Here is a 24,706-nt window from a genome sequence, read left to right as displayed (position 1 = left end):
CCAAAAATTCCTGTAAAAAACCCCACAAAATTCCGCTCAAAAATCTCGAATTCCCCCCCCAAAATTCCCTTCTCAAAAATCCCCAAATTCCAACCAAAATTCCCCTCAGAATTTCCCCCAATAATCCCAAAATTTTCCCCAAAAATTCCCATTCCAAAATTCCACCCAAAATTCCCCGCAAAATTTCCTCCAATAATCCCCAAATTCCCCCCAAAATTCTCTCCCAAAAAATCCCCAATTTCCACCCAAAATTCCCCAAATTCCACGAAAAAATCCCCTAATAATCCCCAAATTCCCTTCCCCAAAAAACCCCAAATCCCCCCAAAATTCCCCTCAAAATTTCCCCCAAAAATCCCCAAATTTCCCCCCCCCCCAAAATCCCCAAATCCCTTCAAAAAAATCCCCAAATTTCCCCCAAAATTCCCTCCCTAAATTTCTCCCCCAAAATCCCCAAATTTCCACCCAAAATTCCCTCCCCCCCAAAAAATCCCAAAATTTCCCCAAATCCCTGGTCCTGGGAGGCCCCGCCCCTCCCCCCGGGCCACCAGTGTCCCCTGGTGTCACCTCCAGGTGACAGAAGTGTCCCTTGTCCCCTCCCACACCCCCCCTCTGTCACTGTCCCCAAATTGTCACCGGCAATAAAGGACACGGCTCTTTATTCCCACGGGGGTGGCAGTGCCCAAAGTGTCCCCAAAGGGAGGTGGCAGTGCCCAAAGTGTCCCCAAAGTGTCCCCAGAGTGTCCCCAAAGGGAGGTGGCACCCCCTAAGTGTCCCCAAAGGGAGGTGGCAGTGCCCAAAGTGTCCCCAGAGTGTCCCCAAAAGGAGGTGGCACCCCCTAAGTGTCCCCAAAGGAGGGGACACTGCCCAAAGTGTCCCCAAACTGTCCCCAAGGGAGGTGGCAGTGCCCAAAGTGTCCCCAAAGTGTCCCCAGAGTGTCCCCAAAGTGTCCCCAAAGGGAGGTGGCACCCCCTGTCCCCAAGGGAGGTGGCAGTGCCCAAAGTGTCCCCAAGGGAGGGGACAGCACCCAAAGTGTCCCCTGCCACCCCCTGGGGCCAGTCCAGGGTCACTCTGGTGATGCTTGGGGACCCCTGGGGACATCTGGGGACATCTGGGGACACTCAGTGACCCTTGGTGGCACATCTTGACACTCAGTGACACTCTGGTGACACCCAGTGACACCCGGTGACACTCGGTAACACCTGGTGACACTCGGTGACATTTGGTGACACCCGGTGACACTCGGTGACCCTTGGTGACACCCGGTGACATTTGGTGACACCTGGTGACACTCAGTGACCCTTGGTGGCACTTGGTCACATTTGGTGACACCCGGTGACACCCGGTGACCCTTGGTGACACCCGGTGACCCTTGGTGGCACTCGGTCACATTTGGTGACACCCAGTGATACTCGGTGACCCTTGGTGACACCCGGTGACCCTTGGTGACACTCGGTGACACTCAGACGGACACGGAGCCCTCCCGGAAGTCGCTCCGTCCCAGGAGGGCGTTGACGAGGACGGGGTGGCCTCGGTGACACTCGGCCTGCGCCGCCCTCAGCACGGCCACCACCCTGTCCTCGATGTCCCCAGTGTCCCCTCCGGTGTCCCCGGCGCTGTCCAGGACGAAGCCTCGGCCTCCCAGCGCCGCCGCCACCGCGTGGTAATCTGGGGACACAGGGGTGGCATTGTCACCAATGCAGGGGTGGGACTGTCACCGTCACAGGGGTGGCACTGTCACTGTCACAGGGGTGGCATTGTCACCAATGCAGGGGTGGCACTGTCACCGTCACAGGGGTGGCACTGTCACCGTCACAGGGGTGGCATTGTCACCAATGCAGGGTGGCACTGTCACCATCACAGGGGTGGCACTGTCACCGTCACAGGGGTGGCATTGTCACCAATGCAGGGGTGGCACTGTCACCATCACAGGGGTGGCACTGTCACTGTCACAGGGGTGGCACTGTCACCGTCACAGGGGTGGCATTGTCACCAATGCAGGGGTGGCACTGTCACCATCACAGGGGTGGCACTGTCACTGTCACAGGGGTGGCACTGTCACCGTCACAGGGGTGGCATTGTCACCAATGCAGGGGTGGCACTGTCACCATCACAGGGGTGGCCTGAGCTGGGGTCTCCTCAGTGTCCCTGGTCACAAGGGGTCAGGGGTCACTCATGGTCACTCAGTGGTCACTCATTGGTCACTCATGGTCACTCATTGGTCACTCAGGGTCACTCAGTGGTCACTCAGGGTCACTCAGTGGTCACTCAGCAGTCAGTGGTCACTCATTGGTCACTCATGGTCACTCTGGTCACTCAGCAGTCACTCAGCGGTCAGTCATTGGTCACTCAGTGGTCACTCATTGGTCACTCACTGGTCACTCGGTCACTCATGGTCACTCAGTGGTCACTCATTGGTCACTCAGTGGTCACTCAGCGGTCAGTCATTGGTCACTCAGTGGTCACTCCTGGTCACTCATTGGTCACTCATTGGTCACTCAGTGGTCACTCAGTGGTCACTCAGTGGTCAGTGGTCACTCAGCGGTCACTCAGCAGTCACTCAGAGGTCACTCAGTGGTCACTCCTGGTCACTCATTGGTCACTCATTGGTCACTCAGTGGTCACTCATTGGTCACTCAGTGGTCAGTGGTCACTCAGCGGTCACTCAGCAGTCACTCAGTGGTCACTCAGTGGTCAGTGGTCACTCAGTGGTCACTCAGCACTCAGTGGTCACTCAGTGGTCAGTGGTCACTCCTTGGTCACTCAGTGGTCACTCATTGGTCACTCAGTGGTCACTCAGTGGTCAGTGGTCACTCAGCGGTCACTCAGCAGTCACTCAGTGGTCACTCAGTGGTCAGTGGTCACTCATTGGTCACTCAGTGGTCACTCACCGCTGTAGTCCAGCCCGCAGCCCACGGCGCTGCCCAGCAGGGGGAGCTGTTCCCGGCTGATCTGTGTCCAACCAGCGTCGTTCCCAACCAGAGCGATCACCGGGACCTGGGGACAGGGACAGGGACAGGGTGACAGCGGGGACAGGGACAGGGGACAGGGACAGGGTGACAGAGGGGACAGGGACAGGGTGACAGCGGGGACAGAGGGGACAGGGACAGGGGACACAGGGGACAGAGGGGACAGGGGACAGGGGACAGAGGGGACAGGGACAGGGACAGGGTGACAGCGGGGACACGGACAGGGTGACAGCGGGGACAGCGGGGACAGAGGGGACAGGGACAGGGGACACAGGGGACAGAGGGGACAGGGACAGGGTGACAGAGGGGACAGGGACAGGGTGACAGCGGGGACAGCGGGGACAGAGGGGACAGGGACAGGGGACACAGGGGACAGAGGGGACAGGGGACAGGGGACAGAGGGGACAGGGACAGGGGACAGGGACAGGGACAGGGTGACAGCGGGGACACGGACAGGGTGACAGCGGGGACAGCGGGGACAGAGGGGACAGAGGGGACAGAGGGGACAGGGGACAGAGGGGACAGGGACAGAGGGGACAGGGACAGGGTGACAGAGGGGACAGGGTCAGGGTGACAGCGGGGACAGCGGGGACAGAGGGGACAGGGACAGGGGACACAGGGGACAGAGGGGACAGGGGACAGGGACAGGGGACAGAGGGGACAGGGACAGGGGACACAGGGGACAGAGGGGACAGGGGACAGGGACAGGGGACAGAGGGGACAGGGACAGGGGACAGGGACAGGGACAGGGTGACAGAGGGGACAGGGACAGGGTGACAGCGGGGACAGCGGGGACAGAGGGGACAGGGACAGGGGACACAGGGGACAGAGGGGACAGGGGACAGGGGACAGAGGGGACAGGGGACAGGGGACAGAGGGGACAGGGACAGGGGACAGGGACAGGGACAGGGTGACAGCGGGGACACGGACAGGGTGACAGCGGGGACAGCGGGGACAGAGGGGACAGAGGGGACAGGGGACAGAGGGGACAGGGACAGAGGGGACAGGGACAGGGTGACAGAGGGGACAGAGGGGACAGGGGGGACAGAGGGGACCCAGAGGGGATGGGTGACAGAGGGGTGACACAGAGGGGACAGCTGGGACAGTGACAATGACAGTGACAGTGACAGGTGACAATGACCTTGTGGCGCACGAAGGTGTCGAACTCCATCAGGCTGAAGCCCAGAGAGCCGTCCCCGTACAGGATCCACACCTGGGGACCGTCCCCAAATGTCACCCAAATGTCCCCAGGGGGTGGCCCTGGGGACCCTACGGCCCTCCCAGCGTCCCCAGTGTCCCCCCACATCCCCATTGTCCTCAGTGTCCCCAATGTCCCCCCAGTGTCCCCAATGTCCCCTCACATCCCCAATGTCCCCAGTGTCCCCTCACATCCCCAGTATCCCCAGTGTCCCCAGTGTCCCCAATGTCCCCAAAGTGTCACCTCAGCCTCAGGCCGGCAGAGTTTGGCTCCAAGCGCGAATCCTCCGCCCACGCCCAGGGTGCCAAAGGGACCTGTGGGGACAAGGGGGACAGGGGTGGACATCAGTGCCATCGCAGAGATGGGGACATCAGTGCCACCGCAGAGATGGGGACATCAGTGCCACCGCAGCATTGGGGACATCAGTGCCATCACAGCATTGGGGACATCAGTGCCACCTCAGCATTGGGGACATCAGTGCCACCACAGCATTGCGGACATCAGTGCCATCGCAATGGGGACATCAGTGCCACCACAATGGGGACAGGGGGGACATCACTGCCACCGCCCTGGCCGTGTCCCCGGCGTCCTCACAGGGTCTGACCGTGTCCCCGAGCTGTCCCTGCAGGGTGTGGCCACGTCCCCACGTGTCCCCGAGCTGTCCCTGCCCCAGGGGTGGCCGTACCGGGGTCCAGCCAGGCCAGTGGCCGGCGTGGCCGGACAATGTAGGCGGCCGTGGCCACGAAGTCGCCTCCGTCGGCCACCAAGAGGCTCTGGGGTGACAACACCTGGTCCAGGGCCTGCAGCAGCGCCAGCGGGTTCAGGTGACACGGGGGGGGCACCGCGGCCTTGTCCCTAAGGGAGAAGGGGGTGAGGGGGGTGGGACCCCAAAACTCCCCAAAATCCCAAATGAGGGGGGTGGGACCCCAAAAACCCAAATGAGGGGGGTGGGACCCCAAAAATCCCCACCCCCTCCCCCCCCCCCCCCCCCCCCAGGACCAGTTGGGCAGGGGTTGTGGTGGCCCAAAATTTTGGAATGGGATCCTCCCCACAGTGCTCCTCGTTGGGCCCATCCATGTCCAGGTGTCCCCAGACTGTCCCATCCCTGTCCCTGTCCCCTCCCGTCCCTGTCCCTGTCCCCTCCCTGTCCCTGTCCCCTCCCTGTCCCCTCCCGTCCCCGTCCCTGTCCCTGTCCCCTCCCTGTCCCCTCCCTGTCCCATCCCTGTCCCTGTCCCTGTCCCTGTCCCTGTCCCTGTCCCCTCCCTGTCCCCTCCCGTCCCTGTCCCCTCCCTGTCCCATCCCTGTCCCTGTCCCTGTCCCTGTCCCCTCCCATCCCTGTCCCTGTCCCCTCCCTGTCCCTGTCCCTGTCCCTGTCCCCTCCCTGTCCCCTCCCTGTTCCTGTCCCTGTCCCCTCCCTGTCCCCTCCCTGTCCCTGATCCCCTCCCTGTCCCCTCACCGGTTCCTCTGCTCCTTCTCCCTCTCCGCCTCCCGGAGCTGCTCCAGCCACTCCCGGGGCCCGGAGAATCCCTGCAGGCTCCGGGCCAGGGCCACCAAGAAGGACGCGGGGTCACCTGGGGGACCCCAAAGTGTCACCTGAGGGACCTCAAAGTGTCACCTGAGGGACCCCAAAGTGTCACCTGAGGGACCCCAAGGTTTCACCTGAGGGACCCCAAGGTGTCACCTGAGGGACCTCAAAGTGTCACCTGAGGGACCCCAAAGTGTCACCTGAGGGACCTCAAAGTGTCACCTGAGGGACCCCAAGGTGTCTCCAAGGAAGGGCGTGGCTGTGCACAGCCCCAGACCGGCTCAGTACGACCCCAAACTGGCTCATTGCAACCCGAAATTTCCTCATTTTGTCCCCCAAACCCCAATTTCTCTCCCCAAACCCCAATTTCTGTCCCCAAACCAAATTTCTGTCCCCCAAACCCCAATTTCTCTCCCCCAAACCTCAATTTCTCTCCCCAAACCCCAATTTCTATCCCCAAAACCCCAATTTCTCTCCCCCAAACCCCAATTTCTCTCCCCAAACCCCAATTTCTCTCCCCAAAACACCAATTTCTGTCCCCAAACCCCAATTTCTCTCCCCAAAACACCAATTTCTGTCCCCAAACCCCAATTTCTCTCCCGAAACCCCAATTTCTCTCCCCAAAACCCCAATTTCTGTCCCCAAACCCCAATTTCTGTCCCCAAACCCCAATTTCTCTCCCCAAAACCCCAATTTCTCTCCCAAACCCCAATTTCTCTCCCCAAAACCCCAATTTCTGTCCCCAAACCCCAATTTCTCTCCCCCAAACCCCAATTTCTCTCCCAAACCCCAATTTTTATCCCAAAGCCCCAATTTCTCTTCCCCAAACCCCAATTTCTGTCCCCAAACCCCAATTTCTCTTCCCCAAACCCCAATTTCTGTCCCCAAACCCCAATTTCTCTCCCCAAAACCCCAATTTCTGTCCCCAAACCCCAATTTCTGTCCCCAAACCTCAATTTCTGTCCCCAAACTCCCCTCACCCTGCACGGCCAGCGTGGGTTTCCAGAAGACTCCGGAATTGCGCAGCAGCTGCCCCCGGTCGCGGTTGACGGCCACCACGGCGCTGCCGCGGCCAAAGAGGCGCCCGTAGGAGAGACGGAAATCACAGACGGTGCCTTGGGTGAGGATGAGGAGGATGAGGAGGATGAGGAGGATAAGGATGGTGAGGATGAGGATGATGAGGATGAGGAGGATGAGGATGATGAGGATGGTGAGGATGATGATGACGAGGAGGATGAGGAGGATGATGAGGATGAGGAGGATGATGAGGATGAGGATAAGGATGAGGATGATGAGGATGAGGATGAAGAGGATGAGGAGGATGAGGATGATGAGGAGGATGAGGATGAGGATGAGGATGATGAGGATGAGGATGAAGAGGATGAGGAGGATGAGGATGAGGATGATGAGGAGGATGAGGATGAGGATGATGAGGATGGTGAGGATGATGAGGAGGATGAGGATGATGAGGAGGATGAGGATGATGAGGATGATGAGGAGGATGAGGATGATGAGGATGAGGATGATGAGGATGATGAGGATGATGAGGATGAGGAGGATGAGCACCCCCGGCGCCGTCCCCGCGTCCCCCAGCCGCACCTGCCAGCAGCACGAGGTCGGCGCGGGGCAGCGCGTCCCGGCGGTTCTGCCGCAGCAGCAGGGGACACTCCGGGGGCAGCAGACCCCGAGCGGCTCCTCCGAGGTAGCACGGGACCCCCAGGGACTCCAGGGCAGAGCTGGGGGACGCGCGGACGGACCCACGGACGGACGGACGGACCCACGGACGGACGGACCCACGGACGGACCCGCGGACGGACGGACAGACGGACACACGGACGGACCCACGGACGGACGGACCCACGGACAGACGGACGGACGGGAGGGATGGGTTTGGAACAGAACGGGATCGGTTCAGTCAGAGCCGCAGAGCGAGGCAGCGCCGGCCGGCAAACGACCTCAGCCAGCCCAGTGCCTCCCAGTGCCTCCCAGTGCCTCCCAGTCCATCCCAGTCCCAGTCCATCCCAGTCCCAGTCCATCCCAGTCCCAGTCCATCCCATTCCCAGCCCCTCCCAGTCCCATTATCCCATTCCCAGTCCCTCCCAGTCCCATTATCCCATTCCCAGTCCATCCCAGTCCCATTATCCCATTCCCAGTCCATCCCAGTCCCCATTATCCCATTCCCAGTCCCTCCCAGTCCCATTATCCCATTCCCAGTCCATCCCAGTCCCCATTATCCCATTCCCAGTCCCTCCCAGTCCAATTATCCCATTCCCAGTCCATCCCAGTCCCCATTATCCCATTCCCAGTCCATCCCAGTCCCCATTATCCCATTCCCAGTCCCTCCCAGTCCAATTATCCCATTCCCAGTCCATCCCAGTCCCCATTATCCCATTCCCAGCCCCTCCCAGTCCCCATTACCCCATTCCCAGTCCCTCCCAGCATCATTCCCAGTCTGTCCCAGTGCTCCCAGTCCGGCTCACCGCAGCTCCTCGGCCGGCGTTGGGGGCAGCAGGGCCTGGCTGCCCACGAGCACCAGCGGGCGCCGGGCCCGGCTCAGCAGCTCCGAGCAGCGCTGGACCTGGGATTAACCCGGGATTAACCCAAAACCAGCCGGGATTAACCCGGGATTAACCCAAAACCAACCGGGATTAAACCGGGATTAACCCCAAACCAGATAGGATTAACCCGGGATTAACCCAAAACCAGCCGGGATTGACCCGAGATTAACCCAAAACCAGCCGGGATTGACCCGAGATTAACCCAAAACCAGCCGGGATTAACCCGGGATTAGCCCAAAACCAGCCGGGATTAACCCAGGATTAACCCAAAACCAGACGGGATTAACCCAAAACCAGCCGGGATTAACCCAAAACCAGCCAGGATGGACCCGGGATTAACCCAAAACCAGCTGGGATTAACCCAAAACCAGCCAGGATAGACCCGGGATTAACCCAAAACCAGCCAGGATTAACCCAAAACCAGCCGGGATTAACCCAAAACCAGCCGGGATTAACCCGGGATTAACCAAAAACCAGCCGGGATTAACCCCAAACCAGCCAGGATGGACCTGGGATTAACCCAAAACCAGCCGGGATTAACGCGGGATTAACCCAAAACCAACCGGGATTAAACCGGGATTAACCCCAAACCAGACGGGATTAACCCGGGATTAACCCAAAACCAGCCAGGATGGACCCGAGATTAACCCAAAACCAGACGGGATTAACCCAAAACCAACCGGGATTAACCTGGGATTTACCCAAATCAGGAGGGATTGACCCCAAAACTTCCCTTAGACCCAAACCAGGATTAACCCAAAAACCCCATAAAACCCCTTGATCCACCCCAAACCCTGACCCCAAATCCCATCCCAAAACCCCCGAAAATCAACCCAAAACCCCCACCCCAAACCCCACAAAAACCCCAAAAATCCCCAAAAACAAACCCCAGAAAAACCCCAAAGAAACCCCAAAAACCGCCCCAAAAATCTGATCCCAAACCCCACAAAAACCCCAAAAACCGCCCCAAAAATCTGACCCCAAACCCCACAAAAACCCCAAAAATCCCCAAAAACAAACCCCAGAAAAACCCCAAAGAAACCCCAAAAACCGCCCCAAAAATCTGATCCCAAACCCCACAAAAACCCCAAAAACCGCCCCAAAAATCTGACCCCAAACCCCACAAAGAACCCAAAAACCGCCCCAAAAATCTGATCCCAAACCCCACAAAACCCCTAAAAACGGCCCCAAAAATCTGATCACAAACCCCACAAAAACCCCAAAAACGGCCCAAAAATCCGATCCCAAACCCCACAAAAACCCCCAAAAACCACCCCAAAAATCTGATCCCAAACCCCACAAAAATCCTAAAAATACCCAAAAAACGCAAAAACCCCATAAAAACCCCAAAATCCTAAAAAACCACCCCAAAACCCCCCAAATTCCCCCAAACCTCACCCCAAATACCCGGCTTTAGGGTTTTTACCCCATTTAGGGTTTTTTCCCCAGTTTTGGGGTTTTTCCCCAATTTTGGGGTTTTGACCAAATTTTGGGGTTTTTCCTCCAGTTTTGGGATTTTTTTACCCCATTTTAGGGTTTCCCCAGTTTTGGGGTTTTTACCCCATTTCGGGGTTTTTTGCCCCATTTTGGGTTTTTCCCCTATTTTGTTTTTTTCCCCCAATTTTGGGTTTTAACCCCATTTTTGGATTTCCCCAAATTTTGGGGTTTTTCCCCCATTTGGGGTTTCTCCCCAATTTTGGTGTTTTCCCCAATTTTAGGGTTTTTCCCCAATTTTGGGTTTTTTTCCCAATTTTGGGCTTCCCCCAATTTCCCCCCCCCAGTTTTGGGGTTTTTACCCCATTTGGGGTTTTTTGCCCCATTTAGGGTTTTTCCACAATTTTGGGGTTTTTTTTCCCCAGTTTTGGGTTTGTTTTTCCCCCAATTTTGGTTTTTTCCCAATTTTGGGTTTTTTTTGTCCCCATTTGGGTTTTTCCTCAATTTTGGGGTTTTCCCCCAATTTTGGGGTTTTTGCCCCATTTGGGGTTTTCCCCAATTTTGGGGTTTTCCCCAATTTTGGGGTTTTCCCCAATTTTGGGGTTTTTGCCCCATTTGGGGTTTTCCCCAATTTTGGGTTTTTTTGCCCCATTTAGAGTTTTTCCCCCATTTTGGTTTTTTCCCCCCAATTTTGGGGTTTTTACCTGATTTTGGGTTTTTTGCCCCATTTGGGTTTTCCCCAATTTTGGGGTTTTTTTGCCCCATTTTGGGGTTTCTTGACCCATTTAGGTTTTTTTCCACAATTTTGGGGTTTTTTCCCCCAATTTTGGGTTTTCACCTCTTTTGGTGTTTCCCCAAATTTTGGGGTTTTTTACCCCATTTGGGTTTTTTTGCCCCATTTAGGGTTTTTCCACAATTTTGGGGTTTTTTCCCCAGTTTTGGGGTTTTTTTCCCAATTTTGGGTTTTTACCCCTTTTGGGATTTTCCCCAATTTTGGGGTTTTTACCCCATTTGGGTTTTTTTTCCAATTTTGGGGTTTTTTCCCCCCAATTTTGGGTTTTTTTCCCAATTTTGGGTTTTTTTGTCCCAATTTTGGGGTTTTTGGTCCCAATTTTGGGTTTTTACCCCTTTTGGGGTTTTCCCAAATTTTGGGGCTTCTACATCATTTGGGGTTTTTCCCCAATTTTGGGTTTTTTACCCCATTTTGGGTTTTTCCCCAATTTTGGGTTTTTCCCAAATTTTGGGGTTTTTTTTCCCCCAATTTTGGGGTTTTTTCCCCCAATTTTGGGGTTTTTTCCCCCTTTTGCATTTCCCCCAATTTTCTTTTTCCCCACTTTTGGGGTTTTGACCCATTTGGGATTTTTACCTGAATTTGGGGTTTTTCCCCAATTTGGGGTTTTTTACCCCATTTGGGTTTTCTTTTCCGATTTTGTGGGTTTTTTTTTCCCCGTTTGATTTTTTTCCCCCCCAATTTTGGGGTTTTTTACCCCATTTGGGTTTTTCCCCAGATTTGGGGTTTTTTCCCCAATTTTGGGGTTTTTACCCCATTTGGGGTTTTTTCCCGATTTTGTTTTTTTTTCCCCCGTTTGATTTTTTTCCCCCAATTTTGGGGTTTTTACCCCATTTCGGGTTTTTTTCCGATTTTGGTTTTTTTTTTCCCCGTTTGATTTTTTTCTCCAATTTTGGGGGTTTTACCCCAATTTTGGGGTTTTGACCCATTTGGGATTTTTACCTGAATTTGGAGTTTTTTACCCCATTTGGGTTTTTCCCCCAATTTTGGGGTTTTTACCCCATTTGGGTTTTTTTTTCCCCAAATTTTGGGTTTTTTACCCCATTTGGGTTTTCCCCCGAATTTTGGGATTTTTACCCCATTTGGGTTTTTTTTTCCGAATTTTTTTTTTTTCCCCATTTGTTTTTTTTTTTTTTTTCCCCACCGATTTTGGGATTTTTGGCCCCGTTTTGGGGTCTCACCTGCTCCGGGGCAGCTTTTGGGATGCGCAGGGGCAGCGGGGTCGGGTCCCGCAGCTCCCAGGCACCAGCGAAGAGATCCCACAGGTAACTGTGCAGGTACCTGTGGGGTTTTATGGGGTTTTTGTGGGGTTTTTGTGGGGTTTTTGTGGGGTTTTTGTGGGGTTTTGGGGATTTTTGGGGGTTTTTTGGGGTTTTTTTGAGGGTTTTTAATGGATTTTTGGGTTTTTTTAATGGGGTTTTTGTGGGGGGTTTTGGTAACTGTGCAGGGACCTGTGGGGTTTTTGTGGGGTTTTTGTGGGGTTTTTATGGGGTTTTTGTGGGGTTTTTGTGGGGTTTTTCTGGGGTTTTGGGGACTTTTTGGGGTTTTTTGGGGTTTTTTTGCGGGTTTTTAATGGATTTTTGGGTTTTTTTAATGGGGTTTTTGTGGGGGGTTTTGGTAACTGTGCAGGGACCTGTGGGGTTTTTGTGGGGTTTTTATGGGGTTTTTGTGGGGTTTTTGTGGGGTTTTTGTGGGGTTTTGGGGATTTTTTGGGGTTTTTTGGGGTTTTTTTGAGGGTTTTTAATGGATTTTTGGGTTTTTTTAATGGGGTTTTTGTGGGGGGTTTTGGTAACTGTGCAGGGACCTGTGGGGTTTTTATGGGGTTTTTACGGGGTTTTTATGGGGTTTTTATGGGGTTTTTCTGGGGTTTTGGGGGTTTTTTGGGGTTTTTTTTGAGGGTTTTTAATGGATTTTTGGGGTTCTGTTAATGGGGTTTTTGTGGGGGGTTTTGGTAACTGTGCAGGGACCTGTGGGGTTTTTTTATGGGATTTTTTATGGGATTTTTATGGGGTTTTTATGGGGTTTTGGGGATTTTTTGGGGTTTTTTGGGGTTTTTTTGAGGGTTTTTAATGGATTTTTGGGTTTTTTTAATGGGGTTTTTGTGGGGGGTTTGGTAACTGTGCAGGGACCTGTGGGGTTTTTATGGGGTTTTTTAATGGGATTTTTATGGGGTTTTTATGGGGTTTTTATGGGGTTTGGGGGATTTTTTGGGGTTTTTTGGGGTTTTTTTGAGGGTTTTTAATGGATTTTTGGGGTTTTTTTAATGGGGTTTTTGTGGGGGGTTTTGGTAACTGTGCAGGGACCTGTGGGGTTTTTTTATGGGATTTTTTATGGGATTTTTATGGGGTTTTTATGGGGTTTTGGGGATTTTTGGGGGTTTTTTGGGGTTTTTTTTGAGGGTTTTTAATGGATTTTTGGGGTTTTGTTAATGGGGTTTTTGTGGGGGGTTTTGGTAACTGTGCAGGGAGCTGTGGGGTTTTTATGGGGTTTTTATGGGGTTTTTCTGGGGTTTTTATGGGGTTTTTCTGGGGTTTTGGGGGGTTTTTGGGGTTTTTTTTGAGGGTTTTTAATGGATTTTTGGGGTTTTGTTAATGGGGTTTTTGTGGGGGGTTTTGGTAACTGTGCAGGGACCTGTGGGGTTTTTATGGGGTTTTTATGGGGTTTTTCTGGGGTTTTGGGGGGTTTTTGGGGTTTTTTTTGAGGGTTTTTAATGGATTTTTGGGGTTTTGTTAATGGGGTTTTTGTGGGGGGTTTTGGTAACTGTGCAGGGACCTGTGGGGTTTTTTATGGGGTTTTTGTGGGGTTTTATGGGGTTTTTTATGGGGTTTTTGTGGGGTTTTTGTGGGGTTTTTATGGGGTTTTTATGGGGTTTTTATGGGGTTTTTATTGGGTTTGGGGGATTTTTGGGTTTTTTTGGGGGGGATTTTTTGGGGTTTTTTTGGGGGGTTTTTAATGGATTTTTGGGGTTTTTTTTAATGGGGTTTTTGTGGGGGGTTTTGGTAACTGTGCAGGGACCTGTGGGGTTTTTATGGGGTTTTTTAATGGGATTTTTATGGGGTTTTTGTGGGGTTTTTGTGGGGTTTTTGTGGGGTTTTGGGGATTTTTGGGGGTTTTTTTGGGGTTTTTTTGAGGGTTTTTAATGGATTTTTGGGTTTTTTTTAATGGGGTTTTTGTGGGGGGTTTTGGTAACTGTGCAGGGACCTGTGGGGTTTTTGTGGGGTTTTTATGGGGTTTTTGTGGGGTTTTTGTGGGGTTTTTGTGGGGTTTTGGGGATTTTTTGGGGTTTTTTGGGGTTTTTTTTTGAGGGTTTCTAATGGATTTTTGGGTTTTTTTAATGGGGTTTTTGTGGGGGGTTTTGGTAACTGTGCAGGGACCTGTGGGGTTTTTTATGGGGTTTTTATGGGGTTTTTGTGGGGTTTTTATTGGGGTTTTGTGGGGTTTTTATGGGGTTTTTATGGGGTTTTTATTGGGTTTTGGGGATTTTTGGGTTTTTTTGGGGGGGATTTTTGGGGTTTTTTGAGGGTTTTTAATGGATTTTGGGGTTTTTTTAATGGGGTTTTTGTGGGGGGTTTTGGTAACTGTGCAGGGACCTGTGGGGTTTTTATGGGGCTTTTTAATGGGATTTTTATGGGGTTTTATGGGGTTTTTGTGGGGTTTTTGTGGGGTTTTGGGGATTTTTGGGTTTTTTAATGGGGTTTTTGTGGGGGATTTTGGTAATTGTTTTTAGGAAGTTTTCGGGATAGTTTTTAGGATGTTTTGGGATGGTTTTGAGGTGTTTTTAGTCTGTTTTTGGGATGGTCTTTAGGACATTTTTGGGATGGTTTTGGGGTGTTTTTAGGGATTTTTTCAGGTTGGTTTTAAGGATGTTTTTGGGATGTTTTCGGGATGGTTTTGGGTTTTTTTTAGGATGTTTTTGGGATGGTTTTGGGGTGTTTTCGGGATGGTTTTTAGGATGTTTTTGGGATGTTTTTAGGATGTTTTTGGGATGTTTTTGGGATGGTTTTTGGGATGTTTTTGGGGTGTTTTCGGGATGGTTTTGGGGTTTTTTTAGGATGTTTTTGGGATGGTTTTAGGATGTTTTTGGGATGGCTTTAGGATGTTTTTGGGATGGTTTTGGGATGTTTTCGGGATTGTTTTGGGTTTTTTTTAGGATGTTTTTGGGATGTTTTTGGGATCTTTTCGGGATGGTTTTTGGGATGTTTTTGGGATGTTTTAGGGATGGTTTTGGGGTGTTTTTAGGATGTTTTTAGGATGGTTTTTGGGATGTTTTTGGGATTTTTTCGGGATGTTTTCGGGATGTTTTTGGGGTTTTTTGAGGATGTTTTTGGGATGTTTTTAGGATGTTTTTGGGATGTTTTTAGGATGTTTTTGGGATGTTTTTAGGATGTTTTTGGGATGGTTTTGGGGTGTTTTCGGGATGGTTTTTAGGATGTTTTTGGGATGTTTTTGAGGATGTTTTCGGGGTGTTTTTAGGATGTTTTCGGGATGTTTTTGGGATGGTTTTTGGGGTGTTTTCTCACCACTGGATGAGTTTCCCCCGCAGCCCCCTCGGGGTTTTGGAGCCCCCGAGCTCCTTCTGGACCACGTGGAAAGGGTAGAGGACATCAATGGGCAGCTCCACGAAAACGGGGCCTGTGGGGGCACCCCAAAAATCCCCAAATCCACGGGGATCACCCCAAAATCCCAGCCAGGAGTTTGAGACCCCCAAATCCCACCGCTGGACCCAAAAAATAAAAAAAAAATAAAAAAAAAAAAAGCCCCAAAAATTGTCCCCAAATCATCCTGAGCTGATCCCAAACCTCGATTCAGGGGCACCCCCAAAAAAAACCCCAAAATCCCCAATCCCACCCCGAAATCCCCAATCCCACCCCAAAATCCCCAATCCCACCCCAAAATCTCCAACCCCACCCCAAAATCCCCAAATCCATGACAGGGTCACCTCAAATGATCCCAAAACTCCATCCCCCAGACACCCCAAAAAAATCCCAAATCCACGGGGGATCACCCCAAAATCCCAACGAGGGGTTTGAGACCCCAAATCCCACAGCAGGACCCCCCACCCCCCCCCAAAAAAAAAAAACAAAAAAAAAACCTATGGGAATCGATCCCAAATTTTGGGAGTTGATCCCAAATTTTTCACCCCGGGCCTGATTTTGGGAATTCCCAATGCCAGGGAAATTTGGGGATTTCTGAGACAATTTTGGGGTTCCTAAACCCATGGAAATTTTGGGATTTTGGGGCTGATTTTGGAATTCCTCTGCCCTAAAACTCCTCTCCACGGGAATTCTGTGATTTCTCCCATCCCAAATTCCCCATCCCGGGGCTGATTTTGGGAATTCCCAATCCCACGGAAATTTTAGGATTCAGGGGCTGATTTTGGGATTCCCAATCCCATGGAAATTTTGTGATTCCTCCCATCCCAAATTCCCCAACCCAGGGCTAATTTTGGGATTCCCAATCCCGGGGAAATTTTGGGATTCCTCCCATCCCAAATTCCCCAACCCAGGGCTAATTTTGGGATTCCCAATCCCATGAAATTCTGGGATTCCTCCCATCCCAAATTCCCAACCCAGGGCTGATTTTGGGGGTTCCCAATCCTGGGGAAATTTTAGGATTCAGGGGCTGATTTTGGGATTCTAAATCCCACAGAAATTTTGGGATTCTGGGGCTGATTTTGGGGTTCCCAATCCCACGGAAATTTTGTGATTCCTCCCATCCCAAATTCCCCATCCCGGGGCCGATTTTGGGCCTTCCGAATCCCGCGGAAATTCTGGGATTCCGGGGCCGATTTTGGGATTCCCAATCCCGGGGAAATCCCGGGATTCCGGGACGTTCCCGGTGCCCACCCGGTGTCCCCTCCATGGCGGTGGCGATGGCGCGGCGCAGGGTGGGGGACGATGTCGCGCACGGCGCGGACGGAGAGCGCGGATTTACAGAGAGTCCGGAAAAGAGGAACCTGCGGGATGTCCTGGAGCGCGCCCCGGCCCTGGAATTTGGGAATGGGCGTCGGGAATGGCACTGGGAATTCGGGAATGGGCGCCGGGGATTTGGGAATGGCACCGGAAATGGGCACTGGGAGTTCGGGAATGGTCACTGGGAATTTGGGAATGGGCACTGGGAATGTGGGAATGGGCACTGGAATTGGGAATGGGCGCCGGGGATTTGGGAATGGCCACTGGAAATGTGGGAATGGGCACTGGAATGTGGGAATGGGCACTGGGAATTTGGGAATGGCGCCGGGGATTTGGAATGGCCACTGGGAATTTGGAATGGGCACTGGGAATGTGGGAATGGGCACTGGGAATTTGGGAATGGGCGCCGGGGATTTGGGAATGGCACTGGGGATTTGGGAATGGGCACTGGGAATGTGGGAATGGGCACTGGGAATGTGGGAATGGGCACTGGGAATTTGGGAATGGCATCGGAATGGCACCAGGAATTTGGGAATGGGCACTGGGAATGTGGGAATGGGCACTGGGAATTTGGGAATGGGCATCGGGAATGGCACCAGGAATTTGGGAATGGGCGCCGGGGATTTGGGAATGGCACTGGGAATGGCCACTGGGAATTTGGGAATGGGCACTGGGAATGGTATTAGGAATGTGGGAATGGGCATCGGGAATGGGCACTGGGGATTTGGGAATGTGCACTGGGATTTGGGAATGGCCATTGGGAATTTGGGAATGTGCACTGGGGATTTGGGAATGTGCACTGGGGATTTGGGAATGGCCATTGGGAATTTGAGAATGGGAATCGAAATGGGCATTGGGAATTTGGAATGGGCTCTGGGAAATTGGGAATGGGCATTGGGAATGTGGGAATGGGCGTCAAGAATGGGCACTGGGAATTCGGGAATGGCCACTGGGAATTTGGGAATGGGCATTGGGAATTTGGGAATGGGCACCGGGAATGGCCAGTGGGAATAACAGGAATGGGCATTGGGAATGCGCATTGGGAATGGGCACCGGGAATTTGAGAATGGGCACCAGGAATGGGCATTGGGAATGTGGGAATGGGCACTGGGAATGTGGGAATGGGCACTGGGAATTTGGGAATGGGCACCAGGAATGGCCATTGGGAATTTGGGAATGTGCATTGGGAATGGGCACTGGGAATGGGCATTGTGAATTCGGGAATGGGCATCAGGAATTTTGGGAATGGCATCAGGAATTCAGGGACAGAGTAACCTGTGGAATTTCCTGGAGTGCGCCCCAGCCCCAGAATTCGGGAATGGGCATCGGGAATTTGGGAATCTGGGAATTACCCTTGGGAATTCAGGAACAGGCATCGGGAATGGCATCAACAATTTGGACAAACAAGGGAAAACCCCAAAAAATTCCGTCCGGGAAGGGTTTGGGGTTTTTTTTTTTTTTTTTTTTGGGATGTTCCCACCTTTTGCAGGGTGGCGGCGGCGCCGCCCAGGAGCAGCAGGGGGGACTCGGCCATCTGGGCGTTCTTGACGGCCGTCACCGCGTTGGTGACACCAGGGCCCGCGGTGACGGCGGCGACGCCGATGCGGCCTGGGGGGACAGCGGGGGCACCGTGGGAAAGGGGTGGCTGGGGGACACCAAGGTGGCTCCAAAACAGCACCAAGATGGCACCGAAAAGTGGCATCAAGGTGACATCATGGTAGCAGCAAAATGGCACCAAGATGGCCTCAAGATGGTTCCAAAGTGGCACCAAGATGATGCCAAAGGTGCCACCAAGATGGCTCCAAAATGGCGCCAAGATGGCACCAAAAAGTGGAGCCAAAGTGGCATCAAGGTGACATCATGGTGGAATCAAAATGGCACCAAGATGGCCTCAAGATGGTTCCAAAGCGGCACCAAGATGGCACCAAAAAGTGGAACCAAAGTGGCATCAAGGTGACATCATGGTGGCACGAAAATGGCATCAAGGTGGCTGCAAAGTGGCACCAAGATGATGCCAAGATGGCACCAAAAAGTGGAACCAAGGTGGCATCAAGGTGACATCATGGTGGCACCAAAATGGCACCAAGATGGCCTCAAGATGGTTCCAAAGTGGCACCAAGATGATGCCAAAGGTGCCACCAAGATGGCTCCAAAATGGCACCAAGATGGCACCAAAAAGTGGAACCAAGGTGGCATCAAGGTGACATCATGGTGGAACCAAAATGGCACCAAGATGGCCTCAAGATGGTTCCAAAGCGGCACCAAGATGATGCCAAAGGTGTCACCAAGATGGATCCAAAAAGTGGAACTAAGGTGGCATCAAGGTGGCTGAAAAATGGCACCGTGTTGGCTCCAATGTGGCATCAAGACGGCTTCAAGGTGACATCATGGTGGCACCAAGATGATTCCAAGGTGGTACCAAAAAGTGGAACCAAAGTGGCATCAAGGTGACATCATGGTGGCTTCAAAGTGGCACCAAGATGATGCCAAGGTGACACCAAGGTGGCACCAAGATGGCATCAAGGTGACACCAAGGATGGAATTGATCCAGGAGGGGAAAAAATGGGGACAAACGGGGACAAACAGGGACAAATCCCACCCAAGACACCCCAAAGTCTTGGAACCCTCTCAGGTCACCCCAAAAACAATGGAGATGTCGGCCACGGGGTCACCTCCAACCCTTGGGGACAAGGACAACACCCCTCGAGACGTCCCCAAGGCTGACCCGAGAGCCGCGACACGGCGTCGGCGGCGAAGACGGCGGTGGCCTCGTGGCGCGTGTCCACCACGCGGATGCCGATCTTCTCGCAGGCCACCAGCACGGGCGAGATGTGGCCGCCGGGCAGCGTGAACAGGAAGCGCACGCCGTGGGCGCGCAGCACCTCGGCCACCAGCTCGCCGCCGTGCCGGGGACTCGCCGCGTCCACCTGTGGGGACAGCGGTGACATCGGTGACGTCTGCGCTCCGCGTGCTCCGTCTGACCTGTGCCACTTGTCACCAGCGTTTCCTTCGTCCCACCCGTCCCACACGGGGTGACCACGGGGGTCACTGGTGACATCGGTGACGTCTGCGCTCCGTGTCCTCTGATGCCACCTGTCCCCAGCGTCCCATTTGTCCTCAATGTCCCCCAGTGTCCCTAATGTCCCCAATGTTCCCCCTTGTCCCCAGCGCTGCCTTGTCCCCAATGTCCCCCCACCCCAAAATCCCCCCAGTCTCCCCCATCCCCAATGTCCCCAACGTCCCTCATTCCCCAGTGTCCCCCAGGTCCCCAATGTCCCCAATGTCCTCCCAGCCCCCAATGTCACCTTACCCCAATATCCCCCCAATCTCTCCTTGTCCCCAGTGTCCCCAATGTCCCCAGTGTCCCCCCACCCCTAATGTCCTCCCAGTCCCCGACGCCCCCGATGTCCCAAATGTCCCCAATGTCCCCGCACCGTCCCCCCCACCCACAATGTCCTCCTACTTCCCGATGTCCCCAATGTCCCGATGTCCCCACCCCAATATCCCCCTAGTGTCCCCAATGTCCCCAGCATCCCCCCAGTGTCCCCCGACCCCCAATGTCCTCCCAGTCCTCAACGCCCCCGTTGTCCCCATTGTCCCCAATGTCCCCCCATCCCCCGGTGTCCCCAGACCTTGTGGAACAGGCGATAGAGGAGCCCGAGGCGCTGGGCCACCACCAGCAGTGCCAGGGCCACCAGCCCGGCACAGGCACAGCCCAGCCCGGCCACCAAATCCATGGCAGGGGCTGCAAAACAATGGGGCCACCGTGGGAACTCCTGGGGCCACCGTGGGAACTCCTGGGGACACTGTGGGAACTCCTGGGGACACCGGGAACCCAACAGGGCCACCATGGAAACCCCTGGGGACACCAGGAACCCACTGGGGACACTGGAAATGGCCTGGGGCCACCGTGGGAACTTACCGGGGACACCAGGAATGGACTGGGGACACCGTGGGAGCCACTGGGGGCCACCGTGGGAACCCACTGGGGACACCAGGAATGGACTGGGGACACCGTGGGAGCCACTGGGGGCCACCGTGGGAACCCACTGGGGACACCAGGAATGGACTGGGGACACCGTGGGAACCCACTGGGGACACTGGGAACCAAACAGGGCCACCATGGGAACCCTTGGGGACATCATGAATGGAATGGGGACACCAGAAGTGACAGCGAATGACACGGACATTGAGGACATTGGGGACATTGGGAAAATTTGGGACATTGTGGGGACAATGGGGACATTGTGGGGACAATGGGGACATTGGGGGGACAATGAGGGGACAATGAGGGGACATTGGGAACAATGGGGACAATGGGGACATTGGGGGGACAATGAGGGGACAATGAGGGGACATTGGGAACAATGGGGGACAATGAGGGGACATTGGAGACAATGGGGGACAATGAGGGGACATTGGGGGGACAATGAGGGGACATTGGGAACAATGGGGGACAATGAGGGGACATTGGGGACAATGGGGACATTGTGGGGACAATGGGGACATGGGGGGGACAATGAGGGGACAATGAGGGGACATTGGGGACAATGGGGACAATGGGGACATTGGGGGGACAATGAGGGGACAATGAGGGGACAATGAGGGGACATTGGGGACACTGGGGACATTGTGGGGACAATGGGGGACAATGAGGGGACATTGGAGACAATGGGGACATTGTGGGGACAATGGGGGACAATGAGGGGACATTGGGGACAATGGGGACATTGTGGGGACAATGGGGGACAATGAGGGGACATTGGGGACAATGGGGACATTGTGGGGACAATGGGGGACAATGAGGGGACATTGGGGACAATGGGGACATTGTGGGGACAATGGGGACATTGTGGGGACAATGAGGGGACATTGGGGACACTGGGGGGACACTGGGGACACAGAATGACACGGAGCAGCCCCAGGGCGTGGTGGCGAACAGAATTTGCATTAATTAAACACGGATTAATTAATTAAACCCAAATGGATCGAACGCCAATCAATGACACCCAGGTTAACTGAACGTGGGTTTATTAAACCCCACTTAATTAAACCCCAATTAATTAAACCGAATTAACCGAGCCCAAATTAATTGAACCTGGATAAACTGAACTGAGATTAATTAAACCCAAATTAATTAAACCCAAATTAACTGAGCTGGGAAAGACTGAACCCAGGTTAACGGAGCAGATTGTACCCAGATTAAATTTGGACTAATTAAACCCAGATTAATTGAACTGGGATTAATGGAACCCAGAGGACTAAACCCAGTTTAATTAATCAGACCGGATTAATTAAAGTCTGGATTAATTGAACCCAGTTTAACCAGTCCCAGTTTAACCAGTCCCAGTTTATCCAGGTTCCCACACCCTGCTCGTCTCATTTGCATAATTATGCAGGTAATTTGCATAAATGCATGGCAAATTTGCCTAATTACATGGCTGATTTGCATAATCACACAAACTCCTTGGCCTAATTACCCCTAACGAAGTTTCACCCCTCCCCCTCAAACATTCCTGGAATTCCTGATCCCAAATCCCCCCTTTTTGCCCCAAAACCTGGTGGGAAAAATGAGGCCAAAAGGGCCCAAATTTGGGCAAAAAAACCCCCCAGTTTGGTGACAAAAATTCCCAATTTTCGGGTGGAAAAATACCAATTTTGGGGGGCAAAAACAAAGTCCCCACGTTTGGGAGAGAAATCCTTGATTTGGGGGCAAAAATCCCCCAATTTAGGGGGAAAAAAAATCCCCAATTTAGGGGCAAAATTTCCCGATTTTGGGGCAAAAATCCCCAGTTCTGGGGCCAAAAATCCCCAATTTTAGGGCAAAAAAACCCAATTTTAGGGCAAAAATCCCTGTTTCGGGGCAGAAATCCCCAATTTTGGGGGGCAAAAAATAAAATCCCAATTCTGAGGGGCAAAATCCCAATTCTGAGGGGCAAAATCCCAATTTTTGGGGGAAACTCTGAATTTTTGGGACAGAAATCCCCAATTTTGGTGGCTAAACATCCCCAGTTTCAGAACCAAAAAATCCCCGATTTTGGGTCAAAAATCCCCAGTTTTGAGGGGGGGGGGGGGGGCTAAACATCCCCAATTTGGGAATTAAAAATCTTCAGTTTTAGGGCAAAAATTCCCGATTTTGGGGCAGTTCCCGGGGGAGGTCGGTACCTGTTGGTGACGGTGACAGCGAGGGGACAGCAAGGGGACAGCGAGGTCCTGGGACAATGGGGACAACTTTTTGGCCACTTTTGGGGTTTTTTTGTCACCTCTGTCCCCAAGGCCTCCCCGACCCCAAATTGTCCCCCTTGTCCCCAAGGCCACCTCTGTCCCTCATTGTCCCCCCTGTCCCCAAGGACACCTGACTGTCCCTCCACCCCTGTGGCCACCCCTGTCCCCACTGTCCCCTCCCTCTGCCCTTTCTGCCACCTCCTCCCCCCATGTCCTTATTGTCACCGTATGTGTCCCCATGTCACATCCCCCATTCCCATGCCCCACCCCCCAATGGCCAGGACCCCCACAGGTGTCCCCTCTGTGTCCCCAGGACTCCCCCAGTGCCCAGGACACCTCCCCAGGTGTCCCCTCGTGTCCCCCGGTGTCCCCTCCGTGTCCCCAGGACCCCCCCAATGGCCAGGACCCCCTCTCAGGTGTCCCCCGGTGTCCCCGCCGTGTCCCCTCCGTGCCCCCATGACCCCCCCAAATGCCCGAGACCTCTCCCCAGGTGTCCCCCGGTGTCCCCTCCGTGTCACCGGGACCACCCCCAGTGCCCAGGACTCCACCCCAGGTGTCCCCCGGTGTCCCCTCCGTGTCCCCTCTGTGTCCCCATGACCCCCCCAATGCCCGATACCCCTCCCCAGGTGTCCCCTCCGTGTCCCCAGGACCCCCCCAATGGCCAGGACCCCCTCTCAGGTGTCCCCCGGTGTCTCCTCCGTGTCCCCTCCGTGTCCCCATGACTCCCCCAATGCCCGGGACCCCTCCCCAGGTGTCCCCTCGTGTCCCCCTCCGTGTCCCCATGACCCCCCCAGTGCCCAGGACCCCCTCTCAGGTGTCCCTCGGTGTCCCCTCGGTGTCCCCTCCGTGTCCCCAGGACCTCCCCAATGCCCGGGACCCCTCCCTGGTTGTCCCCCGCTGTCCCCAGCCCCCCCCCTCCCCCCTCACCTGTCCTTTCCGGAAGAGCCGCGCGCGCCTTGACCACGCCCACACCTGGAGGCCACGCCCACTCCGCGCGCCCCGCGTCACGTGACGCCCCCCCGCAGTTCTCCCCGCACAATCCTAGTTTCCGGGTCGCCGCGATTACGTCATCAGCATGCGCCCTATAAAGCGACGCGCTGATTGGCGGATTGCGGAAGGGAGCGCGGCCAAGGGTGAGGGGTGGAGAAATGGGCGTGGCTATGGGAATGGGCGTGGTCAATGGGCGTGGGCCCCCGTGGGGAGCCCCCAAAATCTTTTTAGGGGAGAGGAACGAGGAGGTCTCGATTGGGGGAGGGGCTTAAAACGGGGTGGGGGGGTGCTCTGGGGGGGCTCCCATGGAGGAGGGGGAATGGGGAATTTTGGGGGGGGGGGGGTTTCTTTGGGGGTGGGGTCCAAATTTTGGGGTCTCCCATGGGGGGTTTTGGAGGGGGGGGAGGAGCTCCTCACTTTTGGAGGAGCTTAATTTTGGGGCGGGGGTTCCCACTTGGGGGGAATTTCGTTTTGGGGGTCTCCCATTCTGGGGGGACCCATGGGGGTCTCAGTTCGGGGTCTCCCCATTTTGGGGGTGGCTTTATTGGTGGGGGGAGGGTCTCACCTGAGGGGGGATCTTCCTTTGAGGAGGGGGTCTCATTTTTTAAGAGGGGGCAACTTCCATGGGGGGGATCGCATTTTTTTTGGGGGGGGGGGGGCTTCACGGGGGGGTGGGGGGGTTTGGGTGATTTTTTGGAGGTGTCACCCATCAGGGTCCTATTTTGGGAGTGGCTTCATTTTGGGGGAGATCCCATTTGAGGGGGGGGGGTTCCTTTGAGGGGGGCTCTCCCATTTTTTATGGGGGGTTTCTTCAGTGGGGGGGGTGGGGGCTCCCATTTTGGGAGGTTTTGGGTGATTTTTTTGGGGCGTCACCTATTTTGGGGTGTCCCCAGTTGTCTCCTCCAAACTTTTCCCTGTCCCAAGGAAAGGGGGGGAAGGGACACAAAAATTCCGTCCCCGCTCCGCGCAGGAAACTCCAGAGGGAATTCCCGAGGTGGGGGGGGGGGGGGGGGGGGGGGGAGGAGTGGCACTTGGGGACACTTGGGGACACTTCCCATCCGCCATGACGTCACCACCGGGAGGGTCCCCGAAACCCCGGTGTCCCCAG

The 24,706-nt window shown here is 54.1% G+C and overlaps 1 protein-coding gene across 1 annotated transcript; it reads right to left on the bottom strand.

Moving 5' to 3' along the window:
• Positions 1-663: 663 nt before the first annotated feature.
• Positions 664-23,572, bottom strand: ILVBL (ilvB acetolactate synthase like). The gene is given in 18 exon segments (XM_062511836.1): positions 664-1,665; positions 2,889-2,994; positions 4,108-4,179; positions 4,408-4,478; positions 4,850-5,019; positions 5,621-5,735; positions 6,670-6,804; positions 7,289-7,425; positions 8,170-8,267; positions 11,653-11,752; positions 14,992-15,103; positions 16,318-16,363; positions 16,365-16,457; positions 17,864-17,991; positions 19,109-19,310; positions 20,016-20,128; positions 22,549-22,596; positions 23,536-23,572. Coding segments are annotated over 16 exon segments (1,896 nt in total). The 5' UTR covers positions 20,121-20,128; positions 22,549-22,596; positions 23,536-23,572; the 3' UTR covers positions 664-1,459.
• Positions 23,573-24,706: the final 1,134 nt, after the last annotated feature.

Source organism: Cinclus cinclus, chromosome 32 (genome assembly GCF_963662255.1).
Source record: "Cinclus cinclus chromosome 32, bCinCin1.1, whole genome shotgun sequence".
NCBI lineage: Eukaryota > Metazoa > Chordata > Aves > Passeriformes > Cinclidae > Cinclus > Cinclus cinclus.
This window is presented reverse-complemented; position numbering and strand designations above follow the sequence as displayed.